Consider the following 22,052-nt stretch of genomic DNA (forward strand, 5'->3'; position numbering starts at 1 on the left):
ATCTCGGGAGACAGCCCCCTCTCCTGGGGGGTGCTCCCTGGGGCCTTGGGGTCCTGCTGCCCTCACTCATTCTTGGGTGTTTGGCCGGAAATCCTGGGTGTGCACAGGAGGTGTCCGTGGGTGCTTGGGGGCAGTGCCCTCCCGGAACCACGGACTTTCCCGTGGCTGGAGCTTTTCAAAGTGAGACGGTGGCGGGGGAGGGGGGCGCATGCATGTCCTGCTCTGCCCTCAGCCTCAGGGCTCCAGGCAGCAGGGGCTGGACAGCAGCCCTGGAAGGTTCTGGAGCCTGAGGTCATTGGGGTTACGGTCCGCACTTTTGTGGGCCGCCTCTGTGGCTGTCGCCCACATTTTGGCCATGTTAGTCTTTTTGTTGTGCTTCTGTAAGAGGCTTTGTGCCCTGGACATTAGTCCTTTGTCTGCCCGCGGCTGTTTTCCTGCATCTGTTGTCTGACTTAGCTCGCACTAACGTCCACGTTTTGCATCTCGGGACCAGTGGGTCTCCTGCGCTGGGGTCTTGTGCCTTCCTCCCTGCGGCGTGGTGTACCTGGCCCCTCCTCCCCGGCGAGAACTGCCTGCCTGTGCCGGGCATGCTGGGCCCTGGGGCTGGTCCTGCTGTTGGGCGGTGAGCACTTCCCGGCTCCGAGTGCCCTCCGCGAGGAGGGAGACAGGCAGTGACCTTGCAGCTCGGGCCTGGTTGCTGCCGTGGGGGGACCACAAGCAGGTGGGGACTGGCTTGGACCCTGGGCTAGAACGCGGGAGGTCTTGGGTGGCGCCGCCCGTCGGGCCTGCCCAGAGGCTGGGTGGAGGCGGGCACTGGGCATCTCCATGCCAGCAGGACCTGGGAACAGCAGGGCAGGTGATGTGGGGCCTGATGGGAGCAGGGCCAGGAGGACAGCGCTTCTAGGAGATGGAGAGGAGTCGGGGCAGGATGGGTGGTCATGAAGACTCCGGCCACACACGGGAGAGAGGCTGCGGGTTGGGAGCTGTCACCTTCGGCAGAATGTAGAGAACCGCAGCTGGTGACGTGCGCGCACACGGGCCCGAGGGCCTCCTCCCAAACCCAGCAAAGCCAGGAGGGGCTGGAGCCCCAGGAGGAGGACCCGGTCCGCTGGGCTGGGTGGGCGGCTGGCCGAGGAGCCCAGACACGGGGCTCGAGGCAGAGGGCGGAGCCGGAGGCCTCCTTGTCCCCACTCTGGGCTGCAGCAGCCACGAGTCCAGGGTCAGCAGAGTGAGGGAGAGCAGGTGGCAGAACTCAACGGGGGCGCATGCCTGCAGCTGGCACATGGGAATGGGAGGCTCTGGTGAAAGAACATTCCGGAACATTCCGTCGTGATGGCAGACAGAAAGCCTGGCACGGGGAGCAAGACAACGCTGAGAAGAACCACAGAATGGAGCGGCAACAGGGTGGACGTGGACAGAAGAATTAAGAGCCTGGGGTCCCGCAGCAGGAGCCCCAACATTCTGCGCAGAGCAGGGGGGCCCTTGGCGCTCCTTCAGGCGGGATCCGCCGTCTGGGCCCCGCTGCAGGCTGCTCGGGCCCGAGCCTTACTGCCTGCACCCACAGGCAGCCCCTCCGGCCCGAGGGGCAGCATCGCCTTCCTGCCCTGTCGGTGCCCTGTCTGCCCAGGGTCCTCGGCGGGGCGTGAGCACAGGTCTCCCACGCCCCGGGCGGCCTGGGGGGCAGTCGGGGGAGACAGCCTTGCCTTCCTCTCGGGGTGGTGGGAAGGCTCCTCGTGGCAGAGGTTTGTGATCAGACGTCGAAAGCAGAGCCCTGCGCACCGTGGGCGGGCGCGGGACCTGGCGTGGGGCAGGGGGTCGCCGAGGCGCTAAGCATGGGGTGCCCGGCAGTCCCGCTCCTGGTGTGTTGGCCCCAGGGCCTGGCTGTGGGGTCTGAACACGCACTCCGTGGCTCACAGTAGCCAGGCCACGGAAGCAGCCCAGGGGTTCTGCAGCGGGTGAGTGGAAGAAGTCCGTCCGCGCGTGGACGCCTCCTTGGTCTTCTTCAAGGGAGGAAGTCCCGACACCTGCCCCTGCGAGGCTGAACCGCAGGGACATCGCACAGACTGACCTCAGCCACTCGCAGGAGGACAGGCACCCTGTGACCCCTCACCGGACGTCTCTAGAGGAGTCCGTCTGCACAGACACAGAGGGCTGGGGCGCAGGGGGGTCGGGCGAGGCGCGGAGCATGCATGGGGCCAGAGTGGCCCTCGGGGAAGACGGAAGGTTCTGGAGCTGTGGCAGTGGGTGTGCAGCCACTGGGTGTGCTTACTGCCACCGAGCTGCATAATTAAAAAAAAGTTTTATGTTTATTTTACCACAATAAAAACTGAGCTACACTTGGCCTTACCGTCTCCAAAAGAACACCGAGGAGACTCACACCCCACGGGGCAGGGGGCGGTGAGTTGAAATCAGGAACCATGGTGTTGGCCAGCGCTGACCCTCTCCGAGTCTGGTTGGGCCCAGCTGGAGACCCGGGGAGCGGCCCCGGGGATGGGGGTGGCTGGGGTCCTGCTCCAAGTGAGGCTGGTCTCCAAAGCGTCAGACTGGCCAGAGGGCCTCAGGTGGGGACTGACCTTCCTCTGTCCCTCGCCCTGGAGCCAGAGGGACTCCAGTCGTGCCCCGCCTGGACCCCACTGCTGCCCAGGCTCTGGGGAGCGCAGAGACTTAAAGGAGACGCTTGGGCGCCGGACGCCTCCTTGGCCACCGTGTACACACCCCCGCGGGCAGCCGGGCCCTGGGCTCCCGTCTCTGGTTTGTGTCACACGTGAGGTTGGGGGGTGGTCCGTCTCGCCTGTGCTGTTTCCAGCTTTGTCTCCCGACTTGGGGTTCTGCCCTCCAAGTGTGGAATTGAGATTCTGCAGGTGGGTGAGCCTAGGTCTTTGTTTGGCGACAGGGCGTGGTGCTGGCCGGCTCTCTGGCAGGAGTGGGCCGTGGGCGACCCCCAGTGTCCCTTTCCTGTGGGGAGCGACCCCCAGTGTCCCTTTCCTGCGGGGAGCATGCATGTGGGTCCCCAGGGTTCGGTGGGGTGGGCGGACGACCTCCCAGCAGCCCCTGCATGGCTTCAACCACACGACACTGGTGAAAGTGGAAATGCCTGGCCCGTCTTGCACGTAAGGAAAGTTTTGCAGAACCAGGTGTCGGTGAGCTTCCTGAAATGCCGCTTGTTCGGCAACTCACAAAGAGCTCACAAAAGCAGGGCCTCCGGGACACCGCCTCTTCCCCACCGCTCGTGTCACTGCCTTGGGGGAGCCTCATTGACCTCGCCTTCCCGGGACACCTTCCCTGACCCCAGGGCAGAGCACCCGGCCCTCTCTCCCCTGGCTGTGTGTATCCAGCCTGTAGGGCCTTGTTGGGTGTCCCAAGGGGAGGCCTCTGTGACCCCACCCTCCCTCTCATGGGGTGCTCTGCTCCCCCCACGGGCCTGCCCACTGGCCACCTATCCCAGGGGCCCACGCCTCACCCCAGTCCCACATTGGACTTGGCCCCTGCTTGCCCTCCAGGTCCTCTGCCTTCACTGGTACGGGTCACCCTGAGAGTGGTCATGGCCCAGCCTCCGAAATCCCCACTCCTAGGGTGTCGTCCTGTCCTTCTGCCCTCCTGCCAGCTACTGTCCCTCCGACCCTGCCAGCGCCTCCCTCTTCCCCCAGATGCCCTCATGACCCAATGGTCCAGCCTCTGTTCGTGGCCTCGGCACGGGAAGCTCTCGCAGCAGCCCTGGGCTGGGAGGACTTCCCCAAAGGCCTGTCCTCCTGCCCTCCGTGAGGACCCCTGACCTGAGAACATGCGGAAGCCACGGCGCCCAGAGCTGGCATGGAGAGACAGACACCCAGGGGCAGGGGGCTTGGCACCCGCCTCTAGCCCAAGGACAGCCCAGCCTGGGCGCCCGTTGTCCTGGGCCGTGGGCGCCTCTGCTGACCGTCACGGCCGGCTTCGCACAGGCACTCCTCGGCCCCTGCCTTGCTGGGTCTTTGGGATGTGTGGCTGTCCCTGTGTGTCCCTCAGTGTTTGCAGCAGTCCTGCTGGCAGGAAGCAGAGACCTCAAGGACTTAGTCTTTGAGGTGTCCAGGGCCCCTCACACACCCAGGTCCAGGCACGCCCTTCCCAGGACAGAGGCACCTTTCACGAGACGCCCTCTGTCCCCCGAGACACAGGGATAGCTGTGATAGCGTCGTTAGGTGGGGGACGTGGGACTGGGGCTGGGCTCTCATGGAACGGAACAGGGGCCGCCCTCCTGAGCCCCGAGGTGGCGAGGAGGTCGCCCTTGTGAGTGGGACAGTGGCCACCACCTGCAGTCCAGAAGCCCATGTTGCTGTCCTGTGGCAGCGTCCGTCCTGAGCCCTGGCAGGCCTCGTGGTCAGGGACCGAGTGGGTGTTGTGCCGTGGGTGCGTCTTCCAGCTCGGGCCACAGCAAGGGCAGCACAAGTCTGGAAAAATAGAGCAACCGAGACACTAAACCCAAACTCAGGGAGACGGACACAGTGTGGACGACGCACAGGCCCACTCCTGGGCAAGGGCGACGGGCTCAGGCTCCGGGGGACGTGGCCAAGGGAGACAGGTGCATCCGTAACCGTGGCACGGGTGAGTGGACCCAGGAAAAGTCAGAGAGGGCGAATCAGGTCAGATGACGCTTGATGGGATGGTTTCGTGCGATTAGGAATCAGTAAGTGGCTTGGTGCCAGAGAGGGCGGGAATTACCCTGCGGTTCGCTCACGTAAAGACCTCTTCTCCCAGACAGCATCCGACGCTTTATTGGTGAACTTTGCCAAATTTTTTTTTTTTTTAAGATTTTATTTATTTATCTGACAGAGATCACAAGTAGGCAGAGAGACCGGCAGAGAGAGAGGGGGAAGCAGGCTCCCCGCTGAGCAGAGAGCCCGATGCGGGACTCGATCCCAGGACCCTGAGATCATGACCTGAGCCAAAGGCAGAGGCTTAACCCACTGAGCCACCCAGGTGCCCGAACTTTGCCAAATCCTGAAGAATTGAGTCCTGTCTCATGTGAGATGCTGCGGAAGTTAGAGGTTGAAGGTGGAGGCGAAGCTGTGTGTGTCCTCCGCAGCAGGACCACGGCTCAGTGCCGTGCTGGTGTCCGTCTGCCGCGGCGTCACCTGCGGCAGAGAAGAACAATGTGGGGGCGCCCCGGGGGGCTCCGTGCGGGAAGCCTCTGCCTTCGGCTCGGGCCATGGTCCTGGGGTCCTGGGGTCCGGCACACATGGGGCTCCCTGCTCGGCGGGAAGCCTGCTCTCCCTCCGCCCCTCCACCGGCTCATGCTCCCGCTCTCTTTCTGACAAACAAATAAAACCTTTAAAAACAAAAGGAAATGTTATTCCTAAAAGCAGCTGGTCGCTCCCTGGGAGTGAGGTGAACCCAGGACGTCAGACGCTCTGAGGAGCCGCGTCTACCCGCGTTCGAGAACAGGAAGCGGCTGAGCGAGGGGTGCGGAGACCCCGCTTCTCCCAAACACAGGTCGGGCGCCCGCGGCGCTGGCGGGGCCGGGGGTCGGCGAGCGAGGGCGCGGCGTCTGCGAGGCGTCGCGTGCGCTGGGGACGGCTGCCCGGGACGGGGTCTGACGGGATGAGCCGCGCCGGCGGAACCGCACGAGGCCGGCAGACGTGCAGGCCGCCCTCCGGGGCACACGATGGCCCACGCGTGACCACGGCGCGCTTCGGAGAGGACAGGACGCCCGGGCCCCACGGGGGGAGCAGGCGGCTGTTGCACCCCTCGCCGAGCGCCCTGCTGTGACCGCGCAGGCGGATCTGTGGGGACGGGGTGCCCGAAGCGTAAATCACGAAGGTGTTCGTCGCGCACCCACCCCCAGTGTGGCGGCCTCCAGCCGGGGTGATCTCCGCAGTCTGTGAGGAAAGCGGCCCGTGGGAAGACGGGCGCGGGACACGCACACGCCGCAGCCCGTGCCCGCACCCCACCGGCACCCCAGACCCAAAGACTCCGTTCTCTCGGGCTGTCGCTGTCTGGAGCTGCGCGGCGGCCACCTCAAACTCGCGGGACTTCTAACGCCAGAAGCGTCCCGGACGGCGTGTTTGGAGCCGGCGGTCCCCTCGTCCGGAGATTGAGGGAAGTGAGGCGGTCAGGGTAGGCGCCGATCGTGATGGCAGGCGCGTTGGAAGAAGAGGGAGAGATGGGACGCCTGGGTGGCTCAGTGGGTTAAGCCGCTGCCTTCGGCTCAGGTCATGATCTCAGGGTCCTGGGATCGAGTCCCGCATCGGGCTCTCTGCTTGGCGGGGAGCCTGCTTCCCTCTCTCTCTCTCTCTCTGCCTGCCTCTCCATCTACTTGTGATTTCTCGCTGTCAAATAAATAAATAAAAAATCTTTAAAAAAAAAAAAAAAAAAAAAAAGAAGAGGGAGAGAGAGAGCAGATGTGCGAGGGGGACCTACCCCGCTGGTGGCCACCGGAGGACCGTGACACAGGGCGTATGCGAGTCAGCACCTCCCTGGGCCAGTAGGAGCACAGCGCCAGGGCCCTGGCCGGCTCCGAGGGCGCGGAGCTGGGAGCCTGCGACTGGGCCCCTCCGCGGGGCTCCCGCAACGGAGCAGGTGCATTCCCGGAGCACGTCGGCCGTGTCGGGTCGCTGGCAGCAGCCTGGGGGCCGCCGGGGCGAGATGGAGAAGCTGTGTGTTTGCTCGGGGAAGAGGCCATGGCGGGCAGGGGCGTGCACGGCTGTTCCGTGGAAGGGACATGTCACGGACGTGTGGATAGTGGGACATGAACCAGACGCCTCAAGAGGCAGTGGCATGGCCGCATATGCCCGATGGCCCGGCGCGCAGCTGCTGTTTCAGCGATGGGGAGCCCGAGCCCGAGCCGGTGCCAGCGGCTGCCTCGCATAACCGTGCCGGTGTCTATGACCCAGGCCCCGAGGGCTCTGCTGGCCTCAGTGCCTGGCGTCCCAGGTGTGTCCCAGGCGGCCGTGGAGACGGCGCCCTGCAGCCTGGAGAAGGCAGCAAGCCGGCGGTGACACACACACCTCATCCCCCGCAGTGGCCTCGCCCAGCTGCCCGCCTGGCAAGACTGGCCTCTGGCTGGGAAGTCGACCCCCAGGTAACACGGAGGAGGGCTGGTTTGGGGACAGCGGGCAGCCCCCGGGAAGGAGGCCCCTCCAGAGGATGGCTCCTGCAGAGGGAAAGGGAGGGCGCGGGAAGCACACGGTGTACGTCTGTGGTTCTGGCCCCGGTTTCTTTGAAAAGATCTCAAGTCAGCACGGAAAACACTTGTTAATCTCTGCTGTGGGATACAGCAGGAATGTTGCGGTTTCGTGGCATCACCGTGATCTCTCTGTAAGCCCCACACTTCTCGGGTTCAGAAGACCTGAACGCTGCTTCTCCAGGGTTCGCTGTGGAAGCTGGCTTTGCACTCCTCTGAGCAGACGTCATGTGAGAGGGAGGCACGAGCCTGCCGTGTGGGGCCGGTGCCCCGGGACAGGAGTCGGGGGGACCGAGGGGCGGCGTGGTGCACTGACCGTGGGTTTAGGATACGCTCGGCTTCCTCTTCTGTTGCTGCTGAGTCTGGTACAGTTACAGGGCGTCTTACACAGTGACAGCTCTGGCTTAGTGATGAATCATCGTTTGTGGGGTTTTTTAGTATATTTGCTCATGATTTCCTTGAGGGCCAAGTATTAGGCAATAAATCTCATCCTGGGCTCTGATCTGTACTCCAGCCTTCAGGCCTTGCTCTTGGAGCCGGTCTCGCATAAAAACAAACGTCGTGTGTTCTGCCCGTTTGCAAATGTTTCTTTTTGTGCTTTTTAAATATTGTTTGCACAAATAGCATCAGCTTGAATGTGTCTTAGAATTGAAAAAAAAAAGAAAGAGGAAGAAAAAAAGAAAGGAAAATCCAAGTGACTCATTGGTGTTTCTCCCGCCACACGGGGGACGCGACGGAAGGAGGCGGGCGGGTGCTCGTTTAGACGGGCTCTGGGCCGCGGCGAGCTCGCCCAGGGCGGCTGCACGGACCCTTCCGTCTGACAGAAAGCCAGCGGCTCTGCCCCGGGCTCTGGAGTTCTCCCTGTGACGAGGGGACGCCAGCCACCAGGCCTCCCAGACAGAAGGCTCTGAGCAGCCCGTAGGGGACCCCCACGGCCCCTGCCCAGACAGATTGTCTAGAAGCAGGTTTCGCGACGGCCCTGAGAGGCGAGAGCCCATCCCAGAGAAGGGACGTGCGGGTCGCCTGGTGACTGATACACTCAGAGCAGAGCTCAGCTACCCACATGGTTGTCTGCAGCCCGACCTGCCTGTTACCCCCTTAGCCAGGCTCAGGACCGTGGATGGTCCCACCCAGAACTGCAGCCTCCCCCCACCCCCCGCCGTGGCTGCTGCACCCCTGGGCTGCTGGTGCGCGCCTTCCAGAACGCCACGGTGGTGGCCTGACGTGCAGGGCCCAGCCTTTTGGATCTGGGCGCTCTTCCCACGTGAGGGCCCAGCGCGGGCCACTGTGCGTGTGTGTGTGCTTGTCTCCGTCGGGGCTTTGCCCCCCTTGTCCCCAGGCAGCCTCCTGGTGCAGTGGGCGGGCCGGGTCCCTCCTCTGTGCGTGACGGGTGTCTCCAGGCTTGGGCAGCTGCGCACAGCCACCGTGAGGGTCCACGTGGAGTCTTGGCGTGGACGTGTGCGCCGAGCGGTCCGGTGTTGGGGGCACACACACGGGAGCACATGTAGTGCCTGTCAGCCACGCCGTCAGCTCGAGGTCGCGAGTCCTCGCTCCCGATGGCTTGTTCACGCCTCTCCGTGGGCTTGCTTACTGTCCGTGTGTCTTCTTTAGTGAAGTGTCTGCAAATCTGTGGCCTATTTTTTAATTGGGGTCTTGATTTTCCTACTGTTGAGTTAGGAGGTTCTTTATATATTCTGGATCAAACCCTTTGTCGGATATACACTTTGCCAGTATTTTATCCCAGACTTAGCTTCTCTGGCTACTCTTACACACAAAAATTTTTTTTAAGATTTTATTTATTTATTTGACAGAGAGACAGAGACAGACAGCACAAGCAGGCAGAGAGAGAGGCGGGGGGAAGCAGGCTCCCCGCTGAGCAGAGAGCCCGATGCGGGACTCGATCCCAGGACCCCGAGATCATGACCTGAGCCGAAGGCAGCGGCTTACCCCGCTGAGCCCCCCAGGCGCCCTCTTTCACGAAATTTTGATGACGTCCAGTTTCCCTGATTTCCTGCGTCTGTGGCCCCCTGCCCGCCTCCCCTGCGTGTCCTTTCCAAAGTCCCTTCGAGTATCCTGGGTCCTTTGCCGTCGCACACACACTTAGGAACCAGCTTGTCATCATCTACGACAGTGTCGTGCTGGGGTTCCCGGCTCTGAACCGTAGATCCGGCCTGGGGAGTCTGGGGAGTGCTGATGCCCGGCCCCCCTGTGCCCGCTGACCCTGCGCTGGCTCCTTGCCCTCGCTTGCAGGTCCTGCGCTGGCCGTGTTAAATTTAGGTTTTCTCTTTCTGTTTTGGAGTTGTTATAAATGGGAGCTTTTAAAAACTGACTTCTAATCGTTCATTGCTAGTGCGTAGACATGGGACTGCTTTTCACACGTTGGATTTGTATCGTTGCTGTTGCTCAGCCCATGAGTTCTGGGGGTTTGCTCCACACCCTGCACCTTCCTGGGCGGTTTTCTCTCTAAACTGTTGCGTCGTCTGCAGAGAAGACAGCTGAGCTGAGTGTTTCCTTCTCCAGTCCTTGTGTTCGTTCTTTCTTTCTTTTGGAAGATCTCATTTATTTACTTGACAGAGAGACGGCGACAGAGGGAGCACAAGCAGGGGCAGCGGGAGAGGAGGAAGCAGGCTCCCCACAGAGCAGGGAGCCTGAAGCAGGGCTCGATCCCGGACCCCGGGACCATGACCCGAGCTGAAGGCAGCGGCTAACGGCGGAACCGCCTTCCGTTCTGCCGTTTATTTCCTTTTCTTGCCTTATTGCGCAGGACAAGGCTTTAGCTTTGTGCCGTGCCATAGGGGTGTGAGGGCGCAGCTCTGCCTCCGGGTCCTGGGGTGGGGGGGCCGTCCTGCTGCCAGCATGACCTTGTCTGGTCAGGACGTTCTCTTCTGTCCCTGGTTCACCAAGAGTTTTAATCACAAGTGCAGTCGAATTTTGTCACCATTTTTAAAAATCATTTGAGGAGATTTTTTTTTTTAAGATTTTATTTATTTATTTGTCAGAGAGCGAGAGCGAGAGAGCGAGCACAGGCAGGCAGAGCCGCAGACAGAAGCAGAGGGAGAAGCAGGCTTCCTGCGGAGCAAGAGGCCCGATGTGGGACTCGATCCCAGGACGCCGGGACCACGACCCGAGCCGAAGGCAGCCCAGCGACTGAGCCCCGCAGGCGCCCCCATTTGAGGAGTTTTTATGATTTGTCTCAGTGAGCCTGTGGATGAGGGGAGTCTCACTGACTGGTTTCCAGCGTCGACCTGCCCGCGGCGAACCCCGCTGGGTCGGTGTAGGAGCCGCTACGTTTACCTACAGTGAATTCAGTTTGCTGATATTTTCTTGAAGATCTTTACGTCTGTGTTCATAGAGGGATATTGGTCTATGGTTTTCTTTTTTTATGTTTTTGTCTGGTGTTGGAGTCAGGGTCATTCCTGACCCTCATAAAATGAGCTGAGAAGTATCCTCCCGTGTCTGTTTCCTGGAAGAGATTACGTAGAACTGATGTTGTTTCGTCCTTTGATATCTGGTTCAACCCACCTGGAGTGTTGTTCTTCAGAAGGTTTAAAGCTACTAATTCAATTTCTTTGGTAGATGAGGCTGTTCAGATGCTCAGGGCCTCCCCGAGCCCGGCCGGCCGCGCTGCGATTACGGGTCGATACGTCGTGGTACGTGGCATCCAAGCGCCTGGCCTGACCCGCGGCGGCGGCCGAGTGGCCTCTGCCCCTCCGTGCCCCCGTGCAATCTGGGTTCTTTCCTTCCTGGTGGGGCTCATGGTGTCCTCTCTTTTTTCTTTGTTGGGCGAGAGACGTCATCACTGTCATGGCTCTTCCGAAAGAGCCTGTGGGGAGCTCTTTGTATCCGTTTGGTATTTTATTCCCGGTGGCCTCTCCGCCTTCCGCTCCAGGGCGTCTGTTTGTCCTGGCTGCTCCCTTGCTGCGCTCACTTGCCTGCTGAGGTGAGGCTCCGGGGTCAGCGCCGGGAGGTCTCCGGCTGCCGCCCTCGGGGCTCGAGCTGTAGCTCACTGAAGGTCGGCACAAAGTATTTCTGGATCCTTCGAGTTTTCCTCCCGGGCCCGTGTGCTGCTTACGGTCCGGACTGGTTGGTGATTCTGGCCTTCTGTCCGCCATTGATTTCTTTTTGTCTGTTGTCAGTCGGCTCCACGGCCAGCGTGGGGCTCGAACTCATGACCCGAGATCAGGAGTTACATGTTCCGCCGACAAGCCGGCCAGGCGCCCCCACGATTGATTTCTAGATGAGTCCGTCGTAATCAGAAAACGTACTTTACACGACTTCAGTTCTTTTTTTTTTTTTTTAAATATTTATGTATTTATTAGTGAGAGGCAGAGTGCAAGCACAAGCAGGGGGAGCGTCAGGCAGAGGGACAGGGAGACGCCGACTCCCCGCGGAGCAGGGAGCCCGAGGCAGGACTCGATCCCAGGACGCTGGGACCATGACCTGCGCGGGAGGCAGACACTTCACCGACGGAGCCACCCCGGCGCCCCACGACATCAGTCCTCTTCAGAGCGCTGGTGCTCTTTTGTGCCGGGCTGTGGTTGGTCCCCGTGGGCGCTCGTCCCCGTGAGCCACAGCTTTCACCACTCTCTCTCCTTCCCAGTTCGCTTCCTGCAGAGCCAGAGTGGCCTGGCGGGTGGAGCGGGCTGCGCTTCCCATGGGCACCCGCGGGTCAGGGGCTGTGGGCACAGTGCTGTTTGTCCCCAGCCTGGAGCTGTCCTTCTGCTCGAGTCAGGGGCCTTGCTGGCCGGGGAAGCCCTCGTGTCTGTCTCCTGGCTCCTCTGGGCTCCTCTGAGGGCACGTGCTGCCCCCGGCATCCTCGTGGCCCCGAGTGCTGCACCGTGGCTGGCTGTGGGCCCAGGAAGGGAGTCGGTGGTTTGCACTGGTCTTGGTTTGTGAGGGGGACTGCGTGACGGCAAGGCAGGTCAGTGCCGGTGAGAGGAGGGTTTACTGTTCACTGCCTCCCAGAACAGGAGGCGCCGGGCCCGGGGCCGTGGGGAGGCACCGGGGCCAGTCGGGGACAGAGGGACCGCAGGTGAGGCCCAGACCAGAGGCGTCACCGGGGTTTCTGCGGGCAAGGCATCAGCTCCGGATCAGCTGGTCGGAGTCACTCCGGTGGACCTTGAGGCACAGGGAGCCAGGAGCAGCTCCTGGTTGTCTGCTTCCTGGGCCTGGGTGTGCAGGGCAGGGGGCTGTTAGGTTGGCGTTGAGGGTTGGACGAGGAGGGGTTCAGAGTACGGGCCCTGGATCCAGGAGGGCTGTAAGCAGCCCTGGCCGTCTGTTGGCCATATAAGTACTGGACGTCAAGTAGATAAATACAGAATCTAAGAAAACACAGAATAGTGGGGTCTTCATTTCATGCCTGGGATGTCGGCGGGGTCTCCTTAGGAAGCCCAGGATGGAGGTGGGTGTCTCTGCTCCGTGGGCGGTCGGCAGGTGCTCACGGAGCCCATGAAACCTTCCAGAGCCACCCTGTTGAGTAGACCCAGGCCCTGTGTCCAGACCTGAGCTCCTGGCCTGGTCCTGTCGCTCCCTGCTGCCTGGATAGAGAGAACGGGGAGTTGAGGGGGCCGGGGTCTTCCTTCTGGCACCCCTGTCCCCATGCCTCCTCTGAGGCAGACAGAGGAGTGTTGGGTCTCTGGTTCAGAAGAGGGGCCATAGCAGCATCTGCCCCCCTGTTCCGGGTGTAGACACAGACCTTTCTGGCTGAATGCAGGTGGGCATGGGGTGTGCGGCCCCAAGTGGGACCTGTGTGACTCTGGGGCTTGATGCTGCGTGGGTGGGGTGGGGCTCTGCTGTCCCCGTGTGGGCCCGGAGCTGTCCCCGTGAGCACTGGGCTGACATCCGATCGGGAAAGTGAGCGAGGCTTCCAGGAGCTGCAGGCGGGGCCCAGCCAGTTTGGCTGCGGCATCTGCCCCGCACAGACCCTGGGCTCCTCTTCCCCTGGCTCCTGGACGGGTGGCTCTGCCGCCTTTGGGACCATGAAGCCTCGGGCGGCGAAGCAGTCCTGCATGCCAGTTTGCAAGGCAGGCACGGCCGCTGCTGTTCCCCAGCCAAGGACCGGGACATGAGGACCAGGACCGAGGCCCAGGCCTCCCCTGGGCAGGGCCCTCATGCCCCGCCTGCACCCCACGCTTAGAGTGGTGACGCCAGCACAAGGGTTCATGGACGCTCCCCTTGGGCTCAGGGACATGGGCGCTGCGGGTGGGCGTATGCAGAGGGGTGACCGGAGAGCTGCTGGTGTCTCCAGGGACCCTGCGCAGGCCGGGGAAGGGCTGGCCAGTTGGGGTCCGGGCTGCGATCCTGGACTTCGTCGGGGGGGGGGGGGCATGGGGCGGCGCGTGCAGAGGCCTGTGCCCCGGGAGCTGGGAGAGGGGCTCCATACCTGGCACCCGGTCCCTGCGGGCTCCCGGCCTGCCTGCCCACAGACCTGCCCGGAGCCGCCCCGCAGGCGGGAGACCGACCCGCCCCCCACAAGGGCTCTTGAGGGGGCCACGTTGGAGGCCAGCGCTCCCTAGGATGGGGCCTTCCTGGGGCTCCGGGAGGTGTAGGAGGGTGCGGTCCCCGCTGAGCCTTTGCCCTTGGCAGGTTGTGCAGCCTGACCTTGAAGAAGCTGGTGGTGTTCAAGGAGCTGGAGAAGGAGCTCATCTCAGTGGTGATTGCCGTCAAGATGCAGGTGAGGGGGCCCCAGCTGCCTAGGGCGGGAGGGGCCAGCACAGCGACCTCTGGACCCTCCCCTGGGCCGGGGGCCGGCGAGCCTGCGGCTGCCCCGGGATGCAGGGGGGCCTCTGCCCCTGCCACTTGACGGGGAAAATGGTCCCAGGGCGCTGGCAAAACTAGACCCGCAGGCCCAGGCTCTGGAGCCCGCGTTCACGGGCTGTGGGGTGCCGGGGACGCGGCCCAGGCCTCCCAGTGCGGGCGCACCGGGGCTCGCCGGCGCGTGGGTCTCCGGGCCCCCGAGTCAGCTGAGCGCTGACGTGCAAGGCCTGTCTTCAGTTTCCCCGTCGGTTGCCGCCATCTTTAAGATCCGAAGAAACCCCTTGCTTCCCTGAAGAGGCTGCGGTAACTTCCCGTCAGAGCCAGGCGTGCGAGGCTGCCCGTCGGCTGCACGGGGACCGGCCCCGCGGGGGACCCGCCTGCGGCCCGGGCTGTGCTCTGAGCCCCCTGGCGAGGGCGGCTCATGGTCTTGCCAGGGCTTCAGAGCGAGGTGGAGTTCACGCACCCCGATCTCTGAATCTGCCACCGTTGACCTCTGACACGACCGCCTCCCCATCCGGGAGCCGCGCCTTTCCTGCTACCTGAGTGCCCTCTTCACTGGCTGCCCCGTCCACTCCAGTGCCCGGCATCTCCCACAGACCCTCCGCTGGGCCATCTTCCCCGAGACACGAGACCTGCTCCTGTGCCCTCAGCAGCCCCCCGCCCCTCAGGTCCCCGAGGGCGTGGGCCGGCCTGCCTTCCCCGGGGCCTGTGCCCACTTCCCTGGCCCGCTGCCTGTGCCCTCTGCCTGTGGCCGCCGCCCTCCCTCTCCCAGCGAGGCCGGTCGGCTCCGGTCCTCTGAGGGGTCTGGTGCAGAAGAGGCCTAGGGGCCCACAGCACGACCCCTGCACAGGGTGCGACGTGGCCCAGAGGGCATCCACTGGGCAAGGCACCCGCGGAGGCCAGCCCCGCCCTGTGCCTGGGACCCTGCCCGTCGCTCCTGTCTGCCCGCACGTCTGTGCTCTGCCCCGGACCCACAGCGCGCTCCTGCCCTCAGCCGCTTGTCTGCCCGCTCACCCTGTCGGCCACCTTTGGAGCCCCAGCCCCCACACCCTGGTAGCCTCTGGTCTTTGTTGCTCTGAATGTGATGGCTGCTGGTGCCCGGCAGGCAGGGGTCACGTGGTGTCCATCCATGGCCTCCTGCCCTGGCCTTCCGTCTCTGCTCTGTGGGTGTGGGGGCAGCTGTTCTGGAAGCTGTACTATGAGAAGATCTGTGATCCATTCGGGCTGTATTTTGGTATATGGTTTCAGGCGAGGATCTGGACGTTTTGTACTAATGATTTGTTACTACTTAGTAATTTTTCCTGGTGACGTGAAGGGTCGTTATTAAATAGCATGTTTGTCTTTTATCCATGTCTGTGTGTTCTCGGATGTGTTTCTAGACTTCTCGTCTCTGACCCTGGGCCAGGGCAGCTGTGCTGTCATTAGAACCATCTTCTGCCACACTGGGCTCCCTGGGGAGGCGGTCACTCACCCGTCCACTGTCGCAGGAATGCAGAAGGGTCCTTGCAGGCATTATCCTGTGACCCATGCACCCCAGCATTGTCCCGTGATCCCCCCAGACCCCAGCATGTCCTCTGACCCCCCCACACCCCGCTGCTGGATTTCCGGGAGTTACATTAAATGTGGCAGGGAGCAGCCTGGACCACCTGGACTTGGAGGTCTCAGGATGGGGACTTTTTTTTTTTAAAGATTTTGAGAGAGAAGGAGAGAGAGAGAGAGCATGAGGTGGGGGAGGGTCAGACAGAGAAGCAGGCTCCCCGTGGAGCAGGTGGCCCGATGCAGGACTCGATCCCTGGACCCCAGGATCATGACCTGAGCCGAAGGCAGAGGCTTAACCCACTGAGCCACCCAGGTGCCCCGGAAGGGGACATTTTTAAGGCTCTTGACAAATCTCCCCAAGGGTGTGTTTGGGAACCTGGGAGCCGCTGTCTGATCTGTGGGTCTTCACTGCGGGGTTGGAGGGAGTGATGTCCGGTGCGAGGCCACCCTGGGAGCCGGTCCTGTTCTGTCCCAGGGCTCCAAGCGGATCCTGCGCTCCCACGAGATCGCGCTGCCCCCCAGCGGACAAGTGGAGACGGACCTGGCGCTCGTCTTCTCCCTGCAGGTGGGCCTGGCGCGGGGCTGGGGCAGCGGCCCCGCGGTGTCCTCGCTCCGCCCTGCTGGACCTTAGAGATCCCACCCGCCCTCCCCCTCCCGCGCTACAGAACGCGCGGAGGCCCAGACACACTCTTGGGGCGCTGTGGGGGCGGCCGGCTGGTTCCCCGGGAGAGTGTGTGCCTCTTGATCTCAGGGTGGGGAGTTCAAGCCCCACGTGGGCTGTAGAGATTACATAAATGAATGAATAAACAGACTGAAAATAGGCCATTTGGTCCCGGCGTTCAGAGATGGGGAGGAACACAGACCTCAGTTTTGGAAGTTTGCCGGTGCACAGGGGCTCGGTGTGTCCGGGACACGCCGCTCCCAGTGTGACACAGACCCTCCTCCCCGGGGACCTCCAGAGCCTGAGTCTGCGGTGGGAGCAGGCCGGCCCGAGGCCCCCGCAGGCGTGCACCCTGCCCCTGTGCTCTCCGCACCATGGCTGAAGGCAGGCACCATGTAGATCCTCAGACGTGCTCAGTGTCGACCCCCTGCAAACCCCTTCGAGTCTTGTCGCCTCGCGGGAGTGCAACCCATCCGCGGGGATCCCGCTGGCTCCCTCCTCCCGCCCGGGAGCCTCTCCATGCGTGGCTGTGCCTGGGGCGGGAGCATGTGACCCCAGCTCTGCTCCTACGGGAGCTTCTGGGGTCCGTGTGAAGGTTTCCTTCTGCGGGACTCACTTTCCTGGCACATTGCTTACACGCAGCTCCCGGTCTCGAAGCGCGGGGCCACGGTGCAGGGCATGCAGCTTCTGCACGTGTTAAGGGATATTTTGCGAGCCCTGCTTCGTGCCTGTGACCCTGCTCTTGCAGAAGGCTCTGGGGTCTCCGACCAGCGCCCCTTCTGGGTCCACGTCCGCTGCCGTCCACGCCGTGGTCACGTGCACTGGCTGACCCTGCTCATGACCCAGGGGCCCTAGCCAGCTGCTCCTGTCAGCCAGCGGCGGTTGCCCTGGGTCCCTGGTGGAGGCCTGTGACAGCCCCCAAGGCCTACTGGTGCTGGGCAGGCGTGGCTGCGGGGACACATGGCAGCCGTGACCCCTTCTCTGCAGTACCCTCACTTCCTGAAGAGAGAAGGCAACAAGCTCCAGATCATGCTGCAGCGGAGGAAGCGGTACAAAAACCGAACGATCCTGGGCTACAAGACGCTGGCAGCGGGCTCCATCAACATGGCCGAGGTGCGCGCATCCCCGCCCAGCCAGAGGCCTCCGACCGGCCTGACCCCATGGCCCAAGCAGCCACCCTTGGGCCGTGGGTGGGTTCTGGCCCAGCGTGGGTCCGTCCTGTGCCCCCCCAGGGAGAGTGTTCTCTGGGTCATCTGCGTCCCCTCCCGTGGGCATGGCCCTGGCCCGTGGGCTGCCCAGGTGGGCGGCACGCGCTTGCTGGTGGGGGAGGAAAGGAGGGGACATTTGTACAAACGGGTTAGAACCGACCGGCTGCCGCGGCTGAGTCGCAGAGGACCTGGTGTTCCGTGCGTGGGGTCGGGAGGCGGGTTCCGGCTCTGCCGCTGCCTGCCACAGGGCCTTTGGGAGCCTTGGGCCGGGCCCTGGAGAAGGACAGCCGAGAGCCCTCGTGGCCTCTGTGCTTTGGGGCCTTTACCGCATGGGGTCGTGTTCAGGGCTGTCCAGGCAACGGTGACGCTGTCGCTGCCCAGCTGGGGGAGGGCAGGGCTGACCCCCCGCCCCTGCCCTGCTCCTCTGGCCCAGGAGCCCCGTGCCCACGGCACCAGGTCGAGCCCACCGGCCTCCTGTTTCCCCTCAGACCCTACCTGCCTAACACTCCCGACAGCGTCCCTCCAGGCAGGTGGCACGGGTGTGGGGTTGTGCGGAGGGAGGCCGGGCACGTGTCTGTCCAGCTGCGCACACGTGGGCCCGGGGATGTGTCTGGGTGCTGGCTGACCTTCCTGGCTTGGTTTCTGAGATGGTAGTGGTCACAGACATTACCTTTCCCCAAAATTTCATGTCCGCACTCAAGAGTTGGCACCCAGGTCAGGCTCCCCAAATTAAACATAATCGGGTCCTAAAGTCCCGACACCTGGATTTGGTCCAGTGAGCCCCAAGGCAGAAGGTCCGACCCGCAGGGGTGTCCTCCGCGATGTCACCGGGCAGGGCGCAGGGGGCGCTGCACAGCATGTGAGCCTGACCCTGGTCAGCTGGAGTCTCTCACCGACGGGAATGGTAGCAAGGACTCTCCGGCCTGGGGAGGTGTTGGCTTTGCCGCTCAAGACCCCCCACCCATGCTGGTGGCTGGTCCTCCTGGGGGCCCCATGGACACAGGTCCCTGGACGCAGATCCCGAGGCCTAGTGGCCCAGAGTCACAGCCTCACACACAGTCTGCTTCTGCCGCAGCCTCTGGACAGACCCTCCCTCCCTGACAGTTGTCGGTCGCTGGTGGCTGGGCCTGGCACTGACCCCCAGAGTCTCGGCCAGTGTCCTCCTGCCCTACGGACGTGTCTCTGACCGCCCTCCCAGCCCCAGCCCCAGCCGCTGGCCCTGCCCCAGGCCCTTTCTAGCACCGAGTCCCGCCCCCAGGTGATGCAGCACCCCTCCGAGGGCGGCCAGGTGCTCTGCCTCTGCAGCAGCCTCAAGGAGGCCTCCGTCAAGGTGGCTGAGATCTGGATCTTCTCGCTGTCCAGCCAGCCCATCGACCATGAGGACAGCGCCATGCAGGCGGGGCCCAAGGCCAAGTCTGCAGGTGAGTGCGGCTGCTGGTGGCCCCCGCCTGCTGGGTTGGAGAAGCCGGGGAGGCCCGGGGTGTCTGGCCTCCAGCCCTGCCGGCAGCACTGTGGCTGCCCTGGGAGCCTGGGCCGCAGGCGCGTGAGCTCAGCCGCTGGCAAGTCTGGGCTTGACCACGGTGCCTTCCAAGGTCGCGCACAGGTCCTAGCACGGCTGTTGCCCCCATCACAATGGCAGCTGCTGTCCCCCGAGGTGTGGGAGGGCACGCAGGGGCCCAGTTGGGCAGGAAATCTAGGCTGAAGCATCTGAGGTCCACAGAGGCCACTGTGGGAGTGGGGAAGCGCAGGCCTGCTCCCCCCGAAGTCCGCCTGGGGGGCGGGGACTGCGCATGGCTCCCCGCAGGTCCAGGGGCCCCGAGCTCCGGGCGCCGCCTCATTGCCAGGACACCAGTCGGAACCTCCGGGTGCCCCCCCTTCCGCTTGCTCGTTCCGTAGATAACTACTCCGAGGAAGAGTACGAGAGCTTCTCCTCTGAGCAGGAGGCCAGCGACGATGCCGTGCAAGGACAGGTAGGCTGGACCTGGTGTGCGGGGCCGTGGCCCTCAGACGCTCCGTGCCGGGCCTGGTGTCTGGGGCCGGGGCCCTCAGACGCTCCGTGCGTGGATGCGGTGTGGACGGCCAGGGGCCCCCGAGCCGGCGTGAGGGAGGGGAGATGGAGGCCAGACCGGCCCCTGTGTGCTGCTGGCGCCTGCTTCCCGTCCTGGGGGCTCCTGCCGCAGGCCCACCAACGCTCGGGGGTGCCCTTGCCAGCCCTGTGCTTGTGTTCCCAGGACTTGGACGAGGAGGACTTTGATGTGGGGAAACCCAAGAAGCAGCGGCGACCGATAGTAAGAACGGCGTCCATGACCAGGGTCGGTGGAAACTGGTTTTACTAACACTGGGGAAAGGGGGCTGGGGGCTGGGGGCTGGGGGCCCCGAGTGGGGGTTGGGATGTGAGGCAGCCGTCCGGGACCCCCATGGCCTGGCCTCTTTGGTGAGGCGTGAAGGCGGGGAGACTCCACAGCCTTGTGCCGAAGGCGGGCCACGAGGCGCTGGCCATCGTCCATGGGAGTGTCACGGGTGGGCTCCTCGTGCTTATCCCGGGCAGCCACCCCTGGTCCAGGGGGCCGGGCATGAGGGCAGCGATGGCTGACCTGCTCAGGCCGCTCCACGAGCAGAGCTGGGGAGGCTGTCTCTGTCCCGTGTGTGCCCAGACACGCCGTTTGAGGCCGGTGCCTCGTTTCTGCACTCGGCATCTGAGCCACGCAGCAGGCACGGTGGCCCGCGGGCTTTGGCGGGGCTGTCTCGCTTCTCATCTGGGGGAAAGGTCCAGGCAGAGGCCTTAGGCCATCATAAGATGCCTACCACTGGGCTCAGAGCCCTGCGGGAGTTCCCAGAGCCGAGCTGCCCTGTGTGCACGGGCTTGGCCTGGGCCGCACACTGGCAGCCACGGATCCCGTGGGACGCAAGCTCAGCCCCAGAAGCCCCCGCCCCTCTGCCAGCAGACCCAGGCCTGGTCCCCGTGTGGCAGGGGGAGCGTGCCAGCCCCTCTGGGAGCCTCGCTTCTGGGTCCAGAGCCCTGATGCCCGTGCAGGGCTGTGGGGGGCTCCTTTCTGGGGACACCCCCTGAGGGGGGCAGGGGCGGCTGGCTCCAGCCTCGGAGACCCAGGGCCACGCTGGGCAGTGGGGCTCCGGCTCCCCGCTGAGCCCTACCTTCCCTGCCCGCTGTGGGCTGGCTGCCAGGTGCTGCTGGGGCCAGGTGGGGCCTTGGGAGGAGCCGGCAGCCTTGCCGACTCGGAGGCCCTGGAGGGAGATGCTGCCCGCCCTCCCCTCCCCCTGGGTCTGGGCCCAACCCCAGCTGTGTGTCAGACGCTGGGGAGGGCCTGGCCTCCGTGCCACCGCACCTGCGTGGCCTCCGAGGGGGGCTGCCCCCTTGGGTTCTGAGTCTGTCCTGCTTGTCTCGCAGCAACAAAACTTCAAGCAGAAGGTCGTGGCATTGCTGCGGAGATTCAAAGTGTCGGATGAGGTGAGTGACCCCGCCTGGATGGCGAGGCCCTCGGTGTCCCGTGTGACCAGGGTCCTCGGGCACCTGGGCCGTGTCCTGGCTCCGCCGCTGCCTGTGCCGCGGCCCCCAGGCACCATGTCCTTGTCTGCGGGAGCGGGCCGCCCCACCCCTGGGGTACCTCAAGGCCTGGGCTGAGGCCGTCCACCCGCGTCTGGAATCGCAGCCCTGTGAACGGCCCGGCGGAGGGCTGGGTGTCGCTCGGTGGTGTGCCCGTGCGTTTGTGTTCTGAGGGTATTTTCGGGCCGTTCTTGGTTAGTTCCCACGTGCCCCACGGCCGACGTGCTCTGTCCTGCGGCTTCCTTCCGCTGCTTCCTGCTCCCCAGATGTGCCCGGAGGGGCTTGTGCAGCTCTTACAACTACAGGAGAGACGCCTCCGTTTTCCTTTTAACGCGGGCAGAGGGGAGTTAGTCCAAGGTCCTAGAGCCGCCCGGGAGCGGTGGCGTGTCACTGCCGTGCGTGGTCGTGGCCGTGGTCGCTCGTCCACACGCCTGGAGGCCTCTCGGGGGCGTGGCCGCAGCTCTTCTCCGAGGGTCTCAGCCTCGGTTTCTCTAGATCGTCCGCAGCTTCTGTAGGGTCCCTGTGAGGCCCCCGGCTGCCTGTCTGCGGACCAGCTCATCCCCGGACTTGCATGGAAATGACAAGGATGCCGAGGCCACTCCGTGGGGGAGGGGAGGCCTTTCGCAGCTAGTGACAGCACAGCCAGATGTCCACACGCGAGACCCGCACCGTGTGCGGATTCGCCCCATGGGTCAGAGACCTACGCAAGTGCCTGTACCGCGGAACTCAGGAGAGTGATCTTGGCTGCGGGTCCCGGCCGTGGGGCTTAGGCAGGACAGCAGACGCACGGGCCGCCAGGAGAGCCCGGCGAGTCCGCCCTCATCCAAACATGGACGCTCCTGTGCTCTGAGCTCCCAGCAGGAAGATGAGCCGGCGGCCGTCCCCTCGAAGGTGTTTGCAAGTCGTAGACCCGTAAGGGAGCTGTGCCCGCCAGACCAGAGGCACCTCACAGCCCCAAATAGACACTCCTGACGAGAAGTTAACGGTCTGACGCAAAAGTCGGTCAAAGGCCCCGACTAGAGGTTTTCTCTGAGCAGAAACCTGAATAGCCAGGAAGCCCCGAGACGCTGTGAGGCGACCTCCCGAGGCTGCAGAGGGTCGCCGCGACCTCGCAGGGTGGTGTGCAGAGGTGCTGACAGGTGGGGAGCAGCCGGACCGCAATGCCGGCGG

At 63.8% G+C, this 22,052-nt stretch overlaps 1 protein-coding gene across 5 annotated transcripts in view; it reads left to right on the forward strand.

Annotated features, from left to right (window-relative positions):
- The window catches only part of PACS2 (phosphofurin acidic cluster sorting protein 2), a 53,323-nt gene that overhangs the window by 16,962 nt on the left and 14,309 nt on the right, over positions 1 to 22,052 (forward strand). For 3 of the 5 annotated variants that reach the window (XM_059183348.1, XM_059183344.1, XM_059183346.1), the window contains exons 2-8: positions 13,742 to 13,829; positions 15,927 to 16,016; positions 17,100 to 17,225; positions 18,579 to 18,741; positions 19,217 to 19,290; positions 19,552 to 19,632; positions 20,727 to 20,786. In XM_059183348.1, coding sequence (XP_059039331.1) covers positions 13,742 to 13,829; positions 15,927 to 16,016; positions 17,100 to 17,225; positions 18,579 to 18,741; positions 19,217 to 19,290; positions 19,552 to 19,632; positions 20,727 to 20,786 — 682 coding nt within the window. The remainder of the gene's footprint in view (positions 1 to 13,741; positions 13,830 to 15,926; positions 16,017 to 17,099; positions 17,226 to 18,578; positions 18,742 to 19,216; positions 19,291 to 19,551; positions 19,633 to 20,726; positions 20,787 to 22,052) is intronic. The other 2 variants (XM_059183345.1, XM_059183347.1) reach the window with 1 other exon arrangement.

Source organism: Mustela lutreola, chromosome 7 (assembly GCF_030435805.1).
Source record: "Mustela lutreola isolate mMusLut2 chromosome 7, mMusLut2.pri, whole genome shotgun sequence".
Classification (NCBI taxonomy): domain Eukaryota; kingdom Metazoa; phylum Chordata; class Mammalia; order Carnivora; family Mustelidae; genus Mustela; species Mustela lutreola.